Below are 17,585 nucleotides of genomic sequence, written 5' to 3'. Positions count from 1 at the left end.
CTCTCACTGACTCTCTCTCACTGACTCTCCCTCTGTCTTTCCCTCTGTCTCTCACTGACTCTCCCTCTGTCTCTCACTGACTCTCCCTCTGTCTCTCACTGACTCTCCCTCTGTCTCCCTGTGTCTCTCACTGACTCTCCCACTGTCTCCCTCTGTCTCTCACTGACACTCCCATTGACTCTCCCTCTGTCTCTCACTGACTCTCTCTCGCTGACTCTCCCTCTGTCTCTCCCTCTGTCTCTCACTGACTCTCCCTCTGTCTCTCATTGACTCTCCCTCTGTCTCTCACTGACTCTCCCTCTGTCTCTCACTGACTCTCCCTCTGTCTCTCACTGTCTCTCCCTCTGTCTCTCCCTCTGCCTCGCACTGACTCTCCCACTGTCTCCCTCTGTCTCTCACTGACTCTCCTACTGACTCTCTCTCACTGACTCTCTCTCACTGACTCTCTCTCACTGACTCTCCCTCTGTCTCTCCCTCTGTCTCTCACTGACTCTCCCTCTGTCTCTCACTGACTCTCCCTCTGACTCTCCCTCTGTCTCTCACTGACTCTCCCTCTGTCTCTCACTGACTCTCCCTCTGTCTCTCTCTGTCTCTCACTGACTCTGTCTCTCACTGTCTCTCCCTCTGTCTCTCCCTCTGTCTCTCCTACTGTCTCCCACTGTCTCTCACTGACTCTCCCACTGACTCTCACTGACTCTCTCTCACTTACTCTCTCTCACTGACTCTCTCTCACTGACTCTCTCTCACTGGCTCTCCCTCTGTCTCTCACTGACTCTCCCTCTGTCTCTCACTGACTCTCCCTCTGACTCTCACTGACTCTGTCTCTCACTGACTCTCCCTCTGTCTCGCACTGTCTCTCCCTCTGTCTCTCCCTCTGTCTTTCCCACTGTCTCCCACTGTCTCTCACTGACTCTCCCACTGACTCTCACTGACTCTCTCTCACTGACTCTCTCTCACTGACTCTCTCTCACTGGCTCTCCTTCTGTCTCTCACTGACTCTCCCTCTGTCTCTCACTGACCCTCCCTCTGTCTCTCTCTGTCTCTCACTGACTCTGTCTCTCACTGACTCTCCCTCTGTCTCTCACTGTCTCTCCCTCTGTCTCTCCCTCTGTCTCTCCCACTGTCTCCCACTGTCTCTCACTGACTCTCTCTCACTGACTCTCCCTCTGTCTCTCACTGACTCTCCCTCTGTCTCTTACTGACTCTCCCTCTGACTCTCCCTCTGTCTCTCACTGACTCTCCCTCTGTCTCTCACTGACTCTCCCTCTGTCTCTCACTGACTCTGTCTCTCACTGACTCTCCCTCTGTCTCTCGCTGACTCTCCCTCTGTCTCTCTCTGTCTCTCACTGACTCTGTCTCTCACTGACTCTCCCTCTGTCTCTCACTGACTCTCCCTCTGTCTCTCACTGACTCTCCCTCTGTCTCTCACTGACTCTCCCACTGACTCTCCCTCTGTCTCTCACTGACTCTCTCTCACTGACTCTCCCTCTGTCTCTCCCTCTGTCTCTCACTGACTCTCCCTCTGTCTCTCACTGACTCTCCCTCTGTCTCTCCCTCTGTCTCTCACTGACTCTCCCTCTGTCTCTCACTGACTCTCCCTCTGTCTCTCACTGACTCTCCCTCTGTCTCTCACTGACTCTCCCTCTGTCTCTCACTGACACTCCCTCTGTCTCCCGTCTCCCCCTGTCTCTCCCTCTGTCTCTCCCTGTGTTTTTTAGAAATGTTTGCTAATTTATAAAAATGAAAAGCTGAAATATAACATTTATATACAGTAAGTATTCAGACGCTTTACTCAGTACTTTGTTGAAGCACCTTTGGCAGCGATTACAGCCTCCAGTCTTCTTGGGTATGATGCTACAAGCTTGGCACACCTGTATTTTGGGAGTCTCTCCCATTCTTCTCTGCAGATCCTCTCAAGCTCTGTCAGGTTGGATGGGGAGCGTCGCTGCACAGCTATTTTCAGGTCTCTCCAGAGATGTTCGATCGGGTTCAAGTCCAGCCTCTGGCTGGGCCACTCAAGGGCATTCGGATGCTTGTACCGATGCCACTACTGTGTTGTCTTGGCTGTGTGCTTAGGGTCGTTGTCTTGTTGGAAGGTGAACCTTCACCCCAGTCTGAGGTCCTGAGTGCTCTGGAGCAGGTTTTCATCAAGGATCTCTCTGTACTTTGATCCGTTCATCTTTCCCTCAATCCTAACTAGTCTCCCAGTCCCTGCCGCTGAGAAACATCCCCACAGCATGATGCTGCCACCACCATGCTTCACCGTAGAGATGGTGCCAGGTTTCCTCCAGACGTGACGCTTGACATTCAAACCAATGTGTTCAATCTTGGTTTCATCAGACCAGAGAATCTTGTTTCTAATTATCTGAGTCTTTGGGTGCCTTTTTGCAAACTCCAAGCGGGCTGTCATGTGCCTTTTACTGAGGAGTGTTTTCCGTCTGGCCACTCTACCATAAAGGCCTGATTGGTGTAGTACTGCAGATATGGTTGTACTTCTGGAAGGTTCTCCCATCTCCATAGAGGAACTCTGGAGCTCTCTCAGAGAGACCATCGGGTTCTTGGTTACCTCCCTGACCAAGGCCCTTCTCCCCTGATTGCTCAGTTTGGCCAGGCAGCCAGCTCTAGGAAGAGTCGTATTGGTTCCAAACTTCTTACATTTAAGAATGATGGAGGCCACTGTGTTCTTGGAGACCTTCAATGCTGCAGAAATGTTTTGGTACCCTTCCCTAGATCTCTGCCTCAACACAATCCTGTCTCTGAGCTCTACGGACAATTATTTTGACCTCATGGCTTTGGTTTTTGCTCTGACATGCACTGTCAACTGTGGGACCTTATAGACCGGTGTGTGCCTTTCCAAATCATGTCCAATCAATTGAATTTACCACAGGTGAACTCCAATCAAGTTGTAGAAACAGCTCAAGGATTATCAATGGAAACATGATGCACCTGAACTCAAATTTTGCAAAGGGTCTGAATACTTATGAAAAATAGGTATTTCTGTTTTTGATTTGAATACATTTGCAAACATTTTCAAAAAAAATAATCTTGCTTTGTTATTAATGGGTATTGTGTGTAGATTGCTGAGGATTTGTATTCATTTAATCCATTTTAGAATAAGGCTGTAAAGTAACAAAATGTGGAAAATGTCAAGGGATCTGAATAATTTCCAAAGGCACTGTATAACATAACACCCATCCCTTTGAGGGAGGTAATTAGGAGCAGACAGATGGTGTGTTTTGCTGTGAGGAGTTTGTGTCGTCTCCAGACATTCTCTCTCTTTAGGTGAATTATTTATTTATGGGAGGGAGGGAAATATTGGGAGGGAGGGATATAGAGGGAGGGAGGGATATAGAAGGAGGGAGGATATAAAGGGAGGGAGGATATAGAGGGAGGGAGGAGGGATATAGAGGGAATGAGGGAGGGATATGGAAGGAGGGAGGATATAGAGGGAGGGGGGTATATATGGAGGGAGGGAGGGAGGGATATAGAGGGAGGGGGGTATAGAGGGAGGGATATAGAGGGAGTGGGAGCGATATAGAGGGAGGGATATAAAGGGAGGGAGGGACATAGAGGGAGGGGGGAGGGATAAAGAGGGAGGGATATAGAGGGAAGGGGGAGGGATATAGAGGTAGGGATATAGAGGTAGGGAGGGATATAGGAGGGGGGAGGGATATAGAGGGAGGGATATGGAGGGAGGGATATAGACGGAGGGAGGGATATAGAGGGAGGGAGGGATATAGGAGGCAGGGTTAGGGAGGGATATAGAAGGAGGGAGGGATAGAGGGAGGGAGGGATATAGAAGGAGGGAGGGATATAGAGGGAGGGAGGGATATAGAAGGAGTGAGGGATGTAGAGGGAGGGATGATATAGAGGGAGGGAGGGAGGGATATAGTGGGAGGGATGATATAGAAGGAGGGAGGATATAGAGGGAGGGAGGGAGGGATATAGAAGGAGTGAGGGATATAGAGGGAGGGATGATATAGAGGGAGGGAGGGATGATATAGAGGGAGGGAGGGATATATTATAGAGGGAGGGATGATATAAAGGGAGGGATGATATAGAGGGAGGGATATAGAGGGAGGGATGATATAGAGGGAGGGATGGAGGGATATAGAAGGAGGGGGATATAGAGGGAGGGAAGGAGGGATATAGAGGGAGGGAGGGAGGGAGGGATATAGATGGAGGGAGGGAGGGATATAGAGGGAGGGGGGAAGGATATAGAGGGAGGTAGGATATAGAGGGAGGTAGCATATAGAGGGAAGGAGGGATGGATATAGAGGGGGGAGGGATAGAGAAGGAGGGAGGATATAGAGGGAGGGGGAGGGCTATAGAGGGAGGGAAGGAGGGATACGTAACAAGGGAGGATATAGAGGGAGGGAGGGAGGGATATGGAAGGAGGGAGGATATAGAGGGAGGTAGGGAGGGATATAAAGAGAGGGATATAGAGGGAGGGTGTATAGAGGGGGGTGATATAGAGGGAGGTATATAGAAGGAGGGAGGATATTAGTGGGAGGATATAGATGGAGGGTGGGATATAGAAGGAGGGAGGATATGAGGGAGGGTTATAGAGGGAGGGTTATAGAGGGAGGGAGGGATATGAGAGGGAGGGAGGATATAGAGGGAGGGAGGGATATAGAGGGAGGGATATAGAGGGAGGGAGGATATAGAAGGAGGGTGGGATATAAAAGGAGGGAGGATATAGAGGGGAGGGATATAGAGGGAGGGAGGGATATAGAAGGGGGGAGGATATAGAGGGAGGGAGGGATATAGCAGGAGGGAGGATATAGAGGGAGGGAGGGATATAGAGGGGGAGAGATATAGTGGGAGGGATATAGAAGGAGCGGGGATATAGAGGGAGGGAGGGATATAGCAGAAGGGAGGATATGGAGGGAGGGAAGGGATATAGAGGGGGAGGATATAGTGGGAGGGATATAGAAGGAGGGGGATATAGAGGGAGGGAAGGAGGGATATAGAGGGAGGGAGGGATATAGTGGGAGGAATATAGAAGGAGGAGGGACATAGAGGGAGGGAGGGACGGATATAGAGGGAGGAGGGATATAGAGGGAGGGATGAAAATAGAGGGAGGGAGGGATCTAGAGGGAGGGAGGGATATAGAAGGAGGGGGGGATATAGAGGGAGGGAAGGAGGGATAGAGGGAGGAAGGGATATAGTGGGAGGGATATAGAAGGAGGGGGATATAGAGGGAGGGAGGGAGGGATATAGAGGGAGGAAGGATATAGAGGGAGGGATGAAAATAGAGGGAGGGAGGGATCTAGAGGGAGGGAGGGATATAGAAGGAGGGAGGAGATAGAGGGAGGAAGGGATATAGAACGAGGGGGATATAGAGGGAGGGAAGGAGGGATATAGAGGGAGGTAGGATATAGAAGGAGGGAGGATATAGAGGAAGGGGGTGGGATATAGAGGGAGGGAGGGATATGGAAGGAGGGAGGGATATAGAGGGAAGGGAGGGAGGATATAGAGGGAGGTTGGGATATATAGAGGCAGGGAGGGATATAGAAGGAGGGGGATATAGAGGGAAGGAAGGAGGGTATAGAGGGAGGGAGGTAGGATATAGAGGGAGGGAGGGAGGGATATAGATGGAGGGATGGAGGGGAGGGATATAGAGGGAGGGAGGGAGGGAGGGAGGGAGGGAGGGAGGGAGGGAGGGAGGGAGGGAGGGAGGGAGGGAGGGAGGGAGGGAGGGAGGGAGGGAGGGAGGGAGGGAGGGAGGGATATAGAGGGAGGGAGGGATATAGAGGGAGGTGGAAGGATATAGGGAGGGAGGGAGGGATGGAAGGAGGGAGGATATAGAGGGAGGGAGGGATATGGAAGGAGGGAGGGACATAGAAGGAGGGAGGATATAGAGGGAGGGGAAGGATATAGAGGGAGGGAGGGAGGGATATGGAAGGAGGGAGGATATAGAGGGAGGGAGGTAGGGAGGGATATGGAAGGAGGGAGGATTTAGGGAGGGAGGGAGGGATATAGAGGGAGGGATGGAGGGATATAGAAGGAGGGATGTATATAGAAGGAGGGGGATATAGAGGGAGGGATATAGGGGGGTGATATAGAGGAAGGGATATAGAAGGAGGGAGGAATATAGAGGGAGGGATATAGAAGGAGGGTGGGATATAGAAAGAGGGAGGGATATAGAGGGAGGGATATAGAAGGAGGGGGATATAGAGGGAGGGAAGGAGGGATATAGAGGGAGGTAGGATATAGAGGGAGCTAGGATATAGAGGGAGGGATGAAAATAGAGGGAGGGAGGGATATAGAAGGAGGGAGGAGATTGAGGGAGGAAGGGATGATATAGAGGGAGGGATGATATAGAGGGAGGGATGATATAGAGGGAGGGAGGGATATAGAAGGTGTAAAGGAGATAGAGGGAGGGAGGGAGGGATATAGAGGGGGGAAGGAGGGATATAGAGGGAGGGGAATATAGAGGGAGGGAAGGAGGGATATAGAGGGAGGGAGGGATATAGAGGGAGGGAGGGATAGAGGGAGGTAGGATATAGAGGGAGGGAGGGAGGGATATAGAGGGAGGGAGGGAGGGATATAGAGGGGAAAAGGAGGGATATAGAGGGAGGCGAATATAGAGGGAGGGAAGGAGGGATATAGAGGGAGGGAGGGAGGGAGGGAGGGAGGGAGGGAGGGAGGGAGGGAGGGAGGGAGGGAGGGAGGGAGGGAGGGAGGGAGGGAGGGAGGGAGGGAGGGAGGGAGGGAGGGAGGGATAGAGAAGGAGGGGGATATAGAGGGAGGGAAGGAGGGATATAGAGGGAGGTAGGATATAGAGGGAGGGAGGGATATAGCAGGAGGGGGATATAGAGGGAGGTATGATATAGAGGAGGGATATAGTGGGAGAGAGGGAGGGATATAGAAGGAGGGGGATATAGAGGGAGGGACGGAGGGATAGAGGGAGGTAGGATCTAGAGGGAGGGTGTGAGGGATATAGAGGGAGGGATTAGAGGAAGGGATATAGAGGGAGGGAAGGAGGGATATAGAGGGAGGTAGGATATAGAGGGAGGGAGGGTAGGGATATAGAGGGAGGGAGGGAGGGATATAGAGGGAGGGAGGGATATAGAGGGAGGTAGGATATAGAGGGAGGGGGAGGGATATAGAGGGAGGAAGGGAGGGATATGAAAGGAGGGAGGATATAGAGGGAGGAGGGAGGGAGGGCTATAGAGGGAAGGAGGGCTATAGAAGGAGGGAGGATATAGTGGGAGGGAGGGACGGAGGGATATGGAAGGAGGGAGGATATAGAGGGAGGGAAGGAGGGATATAGAGGGAGGTAGGGATATAGAGGGAGGGAGGGATATAGCAGGAGGGGGATATAGAGGGAGGTATGATATAGAGGGAGGGATATAGTGGGAGAGAGGGAGGGATATAGAAGGAGGGGGATATAGAGGGAGGGACGGAGGGATAGAGGGAGGTAGGATCTAGAGGGAGGGTGTGAGGGATATAGAGGGAGGGATTTAGAGGAAGGGATATAGAGGGAGGGAAGGAGGGATATAGAGGGAGGTAGGATATAGAGGGAGGGAGGGAGGGATATAGATGGAGGGATGGAGGGAGGGATATAGAGGGAGGGAGGGAGGGAGGGAGGGAGGGAGGGAGGGAGGGAGGGAGGGAGGGAGGGAGGGAGGGAGGGAGGGAGGGAGGGAGGGAGGGATAGAGGAAGGAGGGGGATATAGAGGGAGGGAAGGAGGGATATAGAGGGAGGTAGGGATATAGAGGGAGGGAGGGATATAGCAGGAGGGGGATATAGAGGGAGGTATGATATAGAGGGAGGGATATAGTGAGAGGGGAGGGATATAGAAGGAGGGGGATATAGAGGAGAGGGACGGAGGGATAGAGGGGAGGTAGGATCTAGAGGGAGGGTGTGAGGGATATAGAGGGAGGGATTTAGAGGAAGGGATATAGAGGGAGGGAAGGAGGGATATAGAGGGAGGTTGGATATAGAGGGAGGGAGGGAGGGATATAGAGGGAGGGAGGGAGGGATATAGAGGGAGGGAGGGATATAGAGGAGGTAGGATATAGAGGGAGGGGGAGGGATATAGAGGGAGGAAGGGAGGGATATGAAAGGAGGGAGGATATAGAGGGAGGGAGGGAGGGAGGGCTATAGAGGGAAGGAGGGCTATAGAAGGAGGGAGGATATAGTGGGAGGGAGGGACGGAGGGATATGGAAGGAGGGAGGATATAGAGGGAGGGATATAGAAGGAGGGAGGGAGGGATATAGAGGGAGGGATATAGAGGGAGGGATATAGAAGGAGTGGGATATAGAAGGAGGGGATATAGAGGTAGGGATATAGAAGGAGGGAGGGATATAGAAGGAGGGTGATATTCAGGGAGGGAGGAGGGATATAGAGGGAGGGGGTATAGAGGGAGGGAAGGGGGGATATAGAGGGAGGGATATAGAGGGAGGAAGGGATATAGAAGGAGGGGGATATAGAGGGAGGTAAGGAGGGATATAGAGGGAGGGAGGGAGGGATATAGAGGGAGAGAGGGAGGGATATAGAAGGAGGGGGATATAGAGGGAGGGAAGGAGGGATATAGAGGGAGGTAGGATATAGAGGGAGGGAGGGATATAGAGGGAGGGAAGGAGGGATATAGAGGGTGGTAGGATATAGAGGGAGGGAGGGATATAGAGGGATGTAGGGATATAGAGGGAGGGAGGGATATAGAAGGAGGGAGGAGGGATATAGAGGGATGGAGGGAGGGATATGGAAGGAGGGAGGATATAGAGGGAGGGAGGGAGGGAGGGATATAGGGGAGAGAGGGAGGGATATAGGGGAGGGAGGGAGGGATATAGAGGGAGGGAGGGGGTATATGGAAGGAGGGAGGATATAGAGGGAGGGAGGGATATAGAAGGAGGGAGGAATATAGAGGGGGGGTGATATGGAGGCAGGGATATAGAAGGAGGGAGGGATATAGAGGGGGGTGATATAGAGGGAGGGAGGGATATAGGGATTGCTTTAGAGCCTAAAAATGATTGTCTGCCACTGGAAAACTAGTCCAGTCCACTGGAAAACTAGTCCAGTCCACTGGAAACCTAGTCCAGTCCACTGGAAACCTAGTCCAGTCCACTGGAAAACTGGTCCAGTCCACTGGAAAACTGGTCCAGTCCACTGGAAACCTAGTCCAGTCCACTGGAAAACTAGTCCAGTCCACTGGAAACCTGGTCCAGTCCACTGGAAACCTAGTCCAGTCCACTGGAAACCTAGTGCAGTACACTGGAAAACTAGTCCAGTCCACTGGAAACCTGGTCCAGTCCACTGGAAACCATGTCCAGTCCACTGGAAACCATGTCCAGTCCACTGGTTGTATCAAGGCCCTTATTGAACTTTGTTTAATTCTTTATTTTATGTATTGAACATCTTAGGGAGTGAGGGAATTATTGTAATGTTTGTTCATGTCTCAATTAATCCCATAAGGGACTGGCGATTTGACACGAAAATAAAATGTCATTTTCATTCACAGCTGGTTACTTTGTGAACACCACCACCCTCCTCTAACCAGCTGTCTGTCCCCCCCTGCAGCCCACCTGGTGTCAGAGACCATCCAGGGAGTAACAGCCACTGCCACCGGGGTCCAATACCAACAATCCTGGTTATGTATCCTGTAAGTCAGGGTTCCCCAACAATCCTGGTTATGTATCCTGTAAGTCAGGGTTCCCTAACAATCCTGGTTCTGTATCCTGTAAGTCAGGGTTCCCCAACAATCCTGGTTATGTATCCTGTAAGTCAGTGTTCACTAACAATCCTGGTTATGTATCCTGTAAGTCAGGGTTCCCCAACAATCCTGGTTATGTATCCTGTAAGTCAGGGTTCCCTAACAATCCTGGTTATGTATCCTGTAAGTCAGGGTTCCCTAACAATCCTGGTTATGTATCCTGTAAGTCAGGGTTACCCAACAATCCTGGTTATGTATCCTGTAAGTCAGGGTTCCCTAACAATCCTGGTTATGTATCCTGTAAGTCAGGGTTCCCTAACAATCCTGGTTATGTATTGTGGCAAAGAAGGGGGTCGAGTGATAAATGGCAGATATGTGAGAGCAGAACTAATAAACGGGCTCTGCCCGATCACTAAAATGGCCACCCCTGTCAGAACTACAAGTCCCAGAAGCAAGGGGAACCCTCAGAAGGTGGAGCCGACCCACAGATAAAGGGTCAAGAAAAACCAGGAAGAGGGAGAGAGAGTGCTGGAAGGATCTATGAACAATAGAGAAAGAGACAATAGAGACTGGCTGGATTTACCGTGTATGAGCTGGATTGTTTTGGATTTACCTGTTGGTGTTTGGACCTGGACCTACCGAGAACCCGATTCGTGTAACGAACCCTGCTATCCTTGACCTCGCCTACGGCCTGGGTGAACCAGGACGGAGAAACAAACACACAGGTACTGTCCTGTTCGAATGAACTCTCATTCTTGGGTGATTTGGTGACAGTTTACCACTTAATTTGTGACAAACGCTCCTAACCTTGAAGAGGTTTGCCACAGTATCCTGTAAGTCATTGTTCCCTAACAATCCTGGTTATGTATCCTGTAAGTCAGGGTTCCCTAACAATCCTGGTTACGTATCCTGTAAGTCAGGGTTCCCCAACTGGTGTCCCGCGGGTGATTTTAGAATTCAAGGCATTCTTAACCAACATGGCTACCACAGCATTCTGCAGTGGTACGCCATCCCATCTGGTTTGCTCTTAGTGGCCCTTACACCTCCAGTCTGTGTAAGGGCTATTTTACCAAGGAGGGAGATGGAGTGTTGCATCAGATGACCTGGCCTCAACAATCACCTGACCTCAACCCAATTGAGATGGTTTGGGATGGGTTGGACCGCAGAGTGGGTCTCCCGAGTGGCACAGCAGTCTAAGGCACTGCATCTCAGTGCTAGAGGCGTCACTACATACCCTGGTTCGATTCCAGGCTGTATCACAAGCTGTAATTGGAAGTCCCATAGGGCGGCGCACAATTGGCCCAGCGTCGTCTGGGTTTGACTGGGATAGGTCATTGTAAATAAGAATTTGTTCTTAAAACTGACTTGCCTAGATAAATAAAGGTTAAATAAAAAAAATATAAAATCTGCCAACAAGTGCTCAGCATATGTGGGAACTATTTCAATGGCCCCGGAAGAGCATTCCAGGTGAAGCTGGTTGAGAGAATGCCAAGAGTGTGCAAAGCTGTCATCAAGGCAAAGGGTGGCTACTTTGAAAAATATATTTTGATTTGTTTGACACTTTTCTGGTTACTACATGATTCCATATGTGTTATTTCATGGTTTTGATGTCTTCAATATTATTCTACAATGTAGAAAATAGTACAAATAAAGAAAAGCCCTTGAATGAGTAGGTGTGTCCAAACTGGAACTGAAGGGGCTGAATACTTATTGACTCAAGACATTTTAGATTTTCATATGTAATTCATATGTACCTGTAGGGACCTGTTAGACAAATAGACCTGTAAGACACAGGGACCTAAAAGACACAGGGACCTAAAAGACACAGGGACCTAAAAGATACAGGGACCTAAAAGATACAGGGACCTAAAAGACACAGGGACCTATAAGACACAGGGACCAGAAGGGCCTGTAAGACACAGAGACCTGTAGGACCTATAAGACACAGGGACCTGTAAAACACAGGGACCTGTAAAACACAGGGACCTAAAAGACACAGGGACCTATAAGACACAGGGACCTGAAGGGCCTGTAAGACACAGAGACCTGTAGGGCCTGTAAGACACAGGGACCTGTAAAACACAGGGACCTAAAAGACACTGTGACCTATAAGACACAGGGACCTATAAAACACAGGGACCTATAAAACACAGGGACCTATCAGACACAGAGACCTGTAAGACACAGGGACCTGTAGGGCCTGTAAGACACAGAGACCTGTAAGACACAGAGACCTGTAAGACACAGGGACCTGTAGGGCCTGTAAGACACAGGGACCTGTAAAACACAGGGACCTAAAAGACACTGTGACCTATAAGACACAGGGACCTGTAGGACCTATAAGACACAGAGACCTGTAAGACACAGGGACCTATAAAACACAGGGACCTATAAAACACAGGGACGTATAAAACACAGGGACGTATAAAACACAGGGACCTATCAGACACAGAGACCTGTAAGACACAGGGACCTGTAGGGCCTGTAAGACACAGAGACCTGTAAGACACAGAGACCTGTAAGACACAGGGACCTATAAGACACAGACACCTGTAAGACACAGGGACCTGTAGGGCCTGTAAGACACAGGGACCTAAAAGACACAGGGACCTATAAGACACAATCGCTGTGGCCTACCGAAACACATCTTATGGACCTGTACCAATCACTGGGGCCTACCGATACACATCTTATGGACCTGTACCAATCACTGGGGCCTACCGATACACATCTTATGGACCTGTACCAATCACTGAGGCCTACAGATACAAATCTTATGGACCTGTACCAATCACTGGGGCCTACCGATACACATCTTATGGACCTGTATCAATCACTGAGGACTACCGATACACATCTTATGGACCTGTACCAATCACTGGGGCCTACAGATACACATCTTATGGACCTGTACCAATCACTGAGGCCATCCAATACACATCTTATGGACCTGTACCAATCACTGAGGCCTACAGATACACATCTTATGGACCTGTACCAATCACTGAGGCCATCCAATACACATCTTATGGACCTGTACCAATCACTGAGGCCTACAGATACAAATCTTATGGACCTGTACCAATCACTGGGGCCATCCAATACACATCTTATGGACCTGTACCAATCACTGAGGCCTACAGATACACATCTTATGGACCTGTACCAATCACTGAGGCCTACCGACTGCAATAGCCGGTGAAGTGTGAGCATTTTGAACTTGCAAACCATGAGGTGCTTTTTTAAAACACCAAGTTCATGATGGGGCATAACATTCCATCACTCTTGGGAAATAAGAAGTACCTGCTGTGCCAAACGCTCTGCACTTCTGAGACGGAGACCACCCAAATAGCCTGCTTTGAAGATGATGTGTTATAACCTGTATTATGTGTAATAACCTGTGTGATATGTTATAATGTGTTTGTGTTATAACCTCGGTATGATGTGTTATAACCTGTGTGATGTGTTATAATGTGTTTGTGTAATAACCTGTATGATGTGTAATAACCTGTGATGTGTTGTGTTTGTTATAACCTCGGTATGATGTGTTATAACCTGTGTGATGTGTTATAATGTGTTTGTGTTATAACCTCAGTATGATGTGTTATAACCTATATGATGTGTAATAACCTGTGTGATGTGTTATAATGTGTTTGTGTTATAACCTCGGTATGATGTGTTATAACCTCTGTTTCCACAGCTGCAACGTGAAGAGTCTCCAGAGACGTCATGTCTGTATCTCTCGTCTGGAGCGGCCTCAGAACTGGGGAGAGAACTGCTGTGAAGTCCGTTATGTCATCCTCATCCTGGCCCCACTCAAAATGGTAACTATGCCACCCTCATCCTGGCCCCACTCAAAATGGTAACTATGTCACCCTCATCCTGGCCCCACTCAAAATGGTAACTATGTCACCCTCATCCTGGCCCCACTCAAAATGGTAACTATGCCATCCTAATCCTGGTCCCACTCAAAATGGTAACTATGTCACCCTCATCCTGGCCCCACTCAAAATAGTAACTATGGCATTCTCTTCCTGGCCACACTCAAAATGGTAACTATGTCATCCTCATCCTGGCCCCACTCAAAATGGTAACTATGCCACCCTCATCCTGACCCCACTCAAAATGGTAACTATGCCACCCTCATCCTGGCCCCACTCAAAATGGTAACTATGTCACCCTCATCCTGGCCCCACTCAAAATGGTAACTATGTCACCCTCATGCTGGCCCCACTCAAAATTGTAACAATGTCACCCTCATCCTGGCCCCACTCAAAATGGTAACTATGCCATCCTAATCCTGGCCCCACTCAAAATGGTAACTATGTCACCCTCATCCTGGCCCCACTCAAAATGGTAACTATGTCACCCTCATCCTGGCCCCACTCAAAATGGTAACTATGTCACCCTTATCCTGGCCCCACTCAAAATGGTAACTATGGCATTCTCTACCTGACCCCACTCAAAATGGTAACTATGGCATTATCTTCCTGGCCCCACTCAAAATGGTAACTATGGCATTCTCTTCCTGGCCCCACTCAAAATGGTAACTATGGCATTCTCTTCCTGGCCCCACTCAAAATGGTAACTATGGCATTCTCTTCCTGGCCCCACTCAAAATTGTAACTATGGCATTCTCTTCCTTGCCCCACTCAAAATGGTAACTTTGCCATCCTTTACAAACCCTATAATTTCCGTCCAGCTTTTCCTTTATGCTTCAGTCTTATGGTCTAACCTCAACCCCCTTTTCCTTCTCAAATGTGTCTGCTCTTTGCCCCCCTATAGTTATTCTCTTCTCTAGAGCTGGGTGATATAAAGCCATATCCCGATAAATTTACAAATTTATTGCGATAACGATAAATCTGCGATAAATTATGATAAATTATTTTTGGGGGGAGGTGCTAGAGCTGGCAGATATGGACATAAGGTTATATTGCAATAAACATGACCATTTTGTTCGATAATAACAAATACAACAATATATACAATGTATATATATTTTGTATGGACAGTTGCTTTACATTAGCAGCAGGGCTCTAGACCATTTTATTCCAGTGCCAAGTAAGACAACTGAGATAGAAGCCTATGATTCAGAAAGTTATTTCATCTAACAACCTGTCAAAATAGGATTCAAAATGATCAGATTTCTACAACTACCATCGGCCAAAAAATATTCCCCCCAAAAAATAAACATCCTGCTCCATCCCTGACTAAATACATTGCTCAGTTGTCAGAATTATAAAATCACAAATGGAAAAACATTTAGAGGTTGTTTACCTGTTTTCTAACAGCTATTACTAACTTAAGGGGCCAAGACAAATGTGGCGAATGGCGTTGATAACAAGGTGCTAATGCGTCTCTTTCCTCACTGAATGAATGTCGGCCTCATTCATATATCCTTATGTACATATTCTTTATCCCCTTACACTGTGTACAAGACAGTAGTTTTGGAATTGTTAGTTAGATTACTTGTTATTACTGCATTGTCGGAACTAGAAGCACAAGCATTTCGCTACACTCGCATTAACATCTGCTAACCATGTGTATGTGACAAATAAAATTTGATTTGATTGATTTGATTTGATTTCAACTGATGAATGGCCGATAGAAACCAGATAGATGTGACTTCACAATCTGAATGATGAGGGTGAAGAGGATGATTCAATTTAGAACAATAGTGTAATGATGATGAATAATTGTGGGAGGTCTAATGATTGTATTATGAAAGGATGGAAACGGAATATAATTTACTTCAGTGTCTGATTTGACTCTCTGAACATACAACGTGTGTATTTGTCACGGCTACTCCCACTTCCTCTCTGCAGCTCTCGACATCGACCGTCTCCTAACCACCGACCCTGGCAACAATCATTATCGTTACAAACACCTGGTCTCCATCATTACACACACCTGGTCCCCATCATTACACACACCTGGTCCCCATCATTACACACACCTGGTCTCCATCATTACACACACCTGGTCCCCATCATTACACACACCTGGTCCCCATCATTACACACACCTGGTCCCCATCATTACACACACCTGGTCCCCATCATTACACACACCTGGTCCCCATCATTACACACACCTGGTCCCCATCATTACACACACCTGGTCCCCATCATTACACACACCTGGTCATCATCATTACACACACCTGGTCCCCATCATTACACACACCTGATCTCCATCATTACACACACCTGGTCTCCATTATATAGGGAGGAGGTCAGACACCTGGCCGTGTGGTGCCAGGACAACAACCTCTCCCTCAACGTAATCAAGACTAAGGAGATGATTGTGAATTACAGGAAAAAGAGGACCGAGCATGCCCCCATTCTCGTTGATGGGGCTGCAGTGGAACTAGTTGAGAGCTTCAAGTTCCTTGGTGTCCACATCACCAACAAATTAACATGGTCCAAGCACACCAAGACAGTCGTGAAGAGGGCACGACATAACCTATTCCCCCTCAGGAGACTGAAAAGATTTGCCATGGGTCCTCAAATCCTCAAAAGGTTCTACAGCTGCAACATCGAGAGCATGGTTGCATCACTGCCTGGTAATGACAACTGCTGGTCTCTGACCGCACGGCACTACAGAGGGTAATACGAACGGCCCGGTACATCGCTGGGGCCAAGCTTCCTGCCATCCAGGACCTATATACAGTGCCTTGCAAAAGTATTCGGCCCCCTTGAACTTTGCGACCTTTTGACACATTTCAGGCTTCAAACATAAAGATATAAAACTGTATTTTTTGTGAAGAATCAACAACAAGTGGGACACAATCATGAAGTGGAACGACATTTATTGGATATTTCAAACTTTTTTAACAAATCAAAAACTGAAAAATTGGGCGTGCAAAATTATTCAGCCCCTTTACTTTCAGTGCAGCAAACTCTCTCCAGAAGTTCAGTGAGGATCTCTGAATGATCCAATGTTGACCTAAATGACTAATGATGATAAATACAATCCACCTGTGCGTAATCAAGTCTCCGTATAAATGCACCTGCACTGTGATAGTCTCAGAGGTCCGTTAAAAGCGCAGAGAGCATCATGAAGAACAAGGAACACACCAGGCAGGTCCGAGATACTGTTGTGAAGAAGTTTAAAGCCGGATTTGGATACAAAAAGATTTCCCAAGCTTTAAACATCCCAAGGAGCACTGTGCAAGCGATAATATTGAAATGGAAGGAGTATCAGACCACTGCAAATCTACCAAGACCTGGCCGTCCCTCTAAACTTTCAGCTCATACAAGGAGAAGACTGATCAGAGATGCAGCCAAGAGGCCCATGATCACTCTGGATGAACTGCAGAGATCTACAGCTGAGGTGGGAGACTCTGTCCATAGGACAACAATCAGTCGTATATTGCACAAATCTGGCCTTTATGGAAGAGTGGCAAGAAGAAAGCCATTTCTTAAAGATATCCATAAAAAGTGTTGTTTAAAGTTTGCCACAAGCCACCTGGGAGACACACCAAACATGTGGAAGAAGGTGCTCTGGTCAGATGAAACCAAAATTGAACTTTTTGGCAACAATGCAAAACGTTATGTTTGGCGTAAAAGCAACACAGCTGAACACACCATCCCCACTGTCAAACATGGTGGTGGCAGCATCATGGTTTGGGCCTGCTTTTCTCCAGCAGGGACAGGGAAGATGGTTAAAATTGATGGGAAGATGGATGGAGCCAAATACAGGACCATTCTGGAAGAAAACCTGATGGAGTCTGCAAAAGACCTGAGACTGGGACGGAGATTTGTCTTCCAACAAGACAATGATCCAAAACATAAAGCAAAATCTACAATGGAATGGTTCAAAAATAAACATATCCAGGTGTTAGAATGGCCAGACCTGAATCCAATCGAGCATCTGTGGAAAGAACTGAAAACTGCTGTTCACAAATGCTCTCCATCCAA

General features: G+C 48.5%; 1 protein-coding gene across 2 annotated transcripts in view; it reads left to right on the top strand.

The window, feature by feature from the left end:
* Window positions 1-17,585, top strand: part of slc4a11 (solute carrier family 4 member 11) — a 150,177-nt gene that overhangs the window by 42,463 nt on the left and 90,129 nt on the right. Inside the window, exons 4-5 of one of the 2 annotated variants that reach the window (XM_090211755.1) lie at window positions 9,531-10,388; window positions 13,364-13,487. In XM_090211755.1, the coding sequence (XP_090067881.1) occupies window positions 13,485-13,487 (3 nt within the window). In that variant the 5' untranslated portion in view covers window positions 9,531-10,388; window positions 13,364-13,484. The remainder of the gene's footprint in view (window positions 1-9,530; window positions 10,389-13,363; window positions 13,488-17,585) is intronic. The other variant, XM_090211754.1, reaches the window with a different exon arrangement.

Source organism: Oncorhynchus mykiss, chromosome 19 (genome assembly GCF_057628025.1).
Source record: "Oncorhynchus mykiss isolate SJ-2025 chromosome 19, ASM5762802v1, whole genome shotgun sequence".
NCBI classification, from domain to species: domain Eukaryota; kingdom Metazoa; phylum Chordata; class Actinopteri; order Salmoniformes; family Salmonidae; genus Oncorhynchus; species Oncorhynchus mykiss.
Note: the sequence above shows the minus strand (reverse complement) of the source record. Positions and strands in the feature narration are given on the sequence as shown.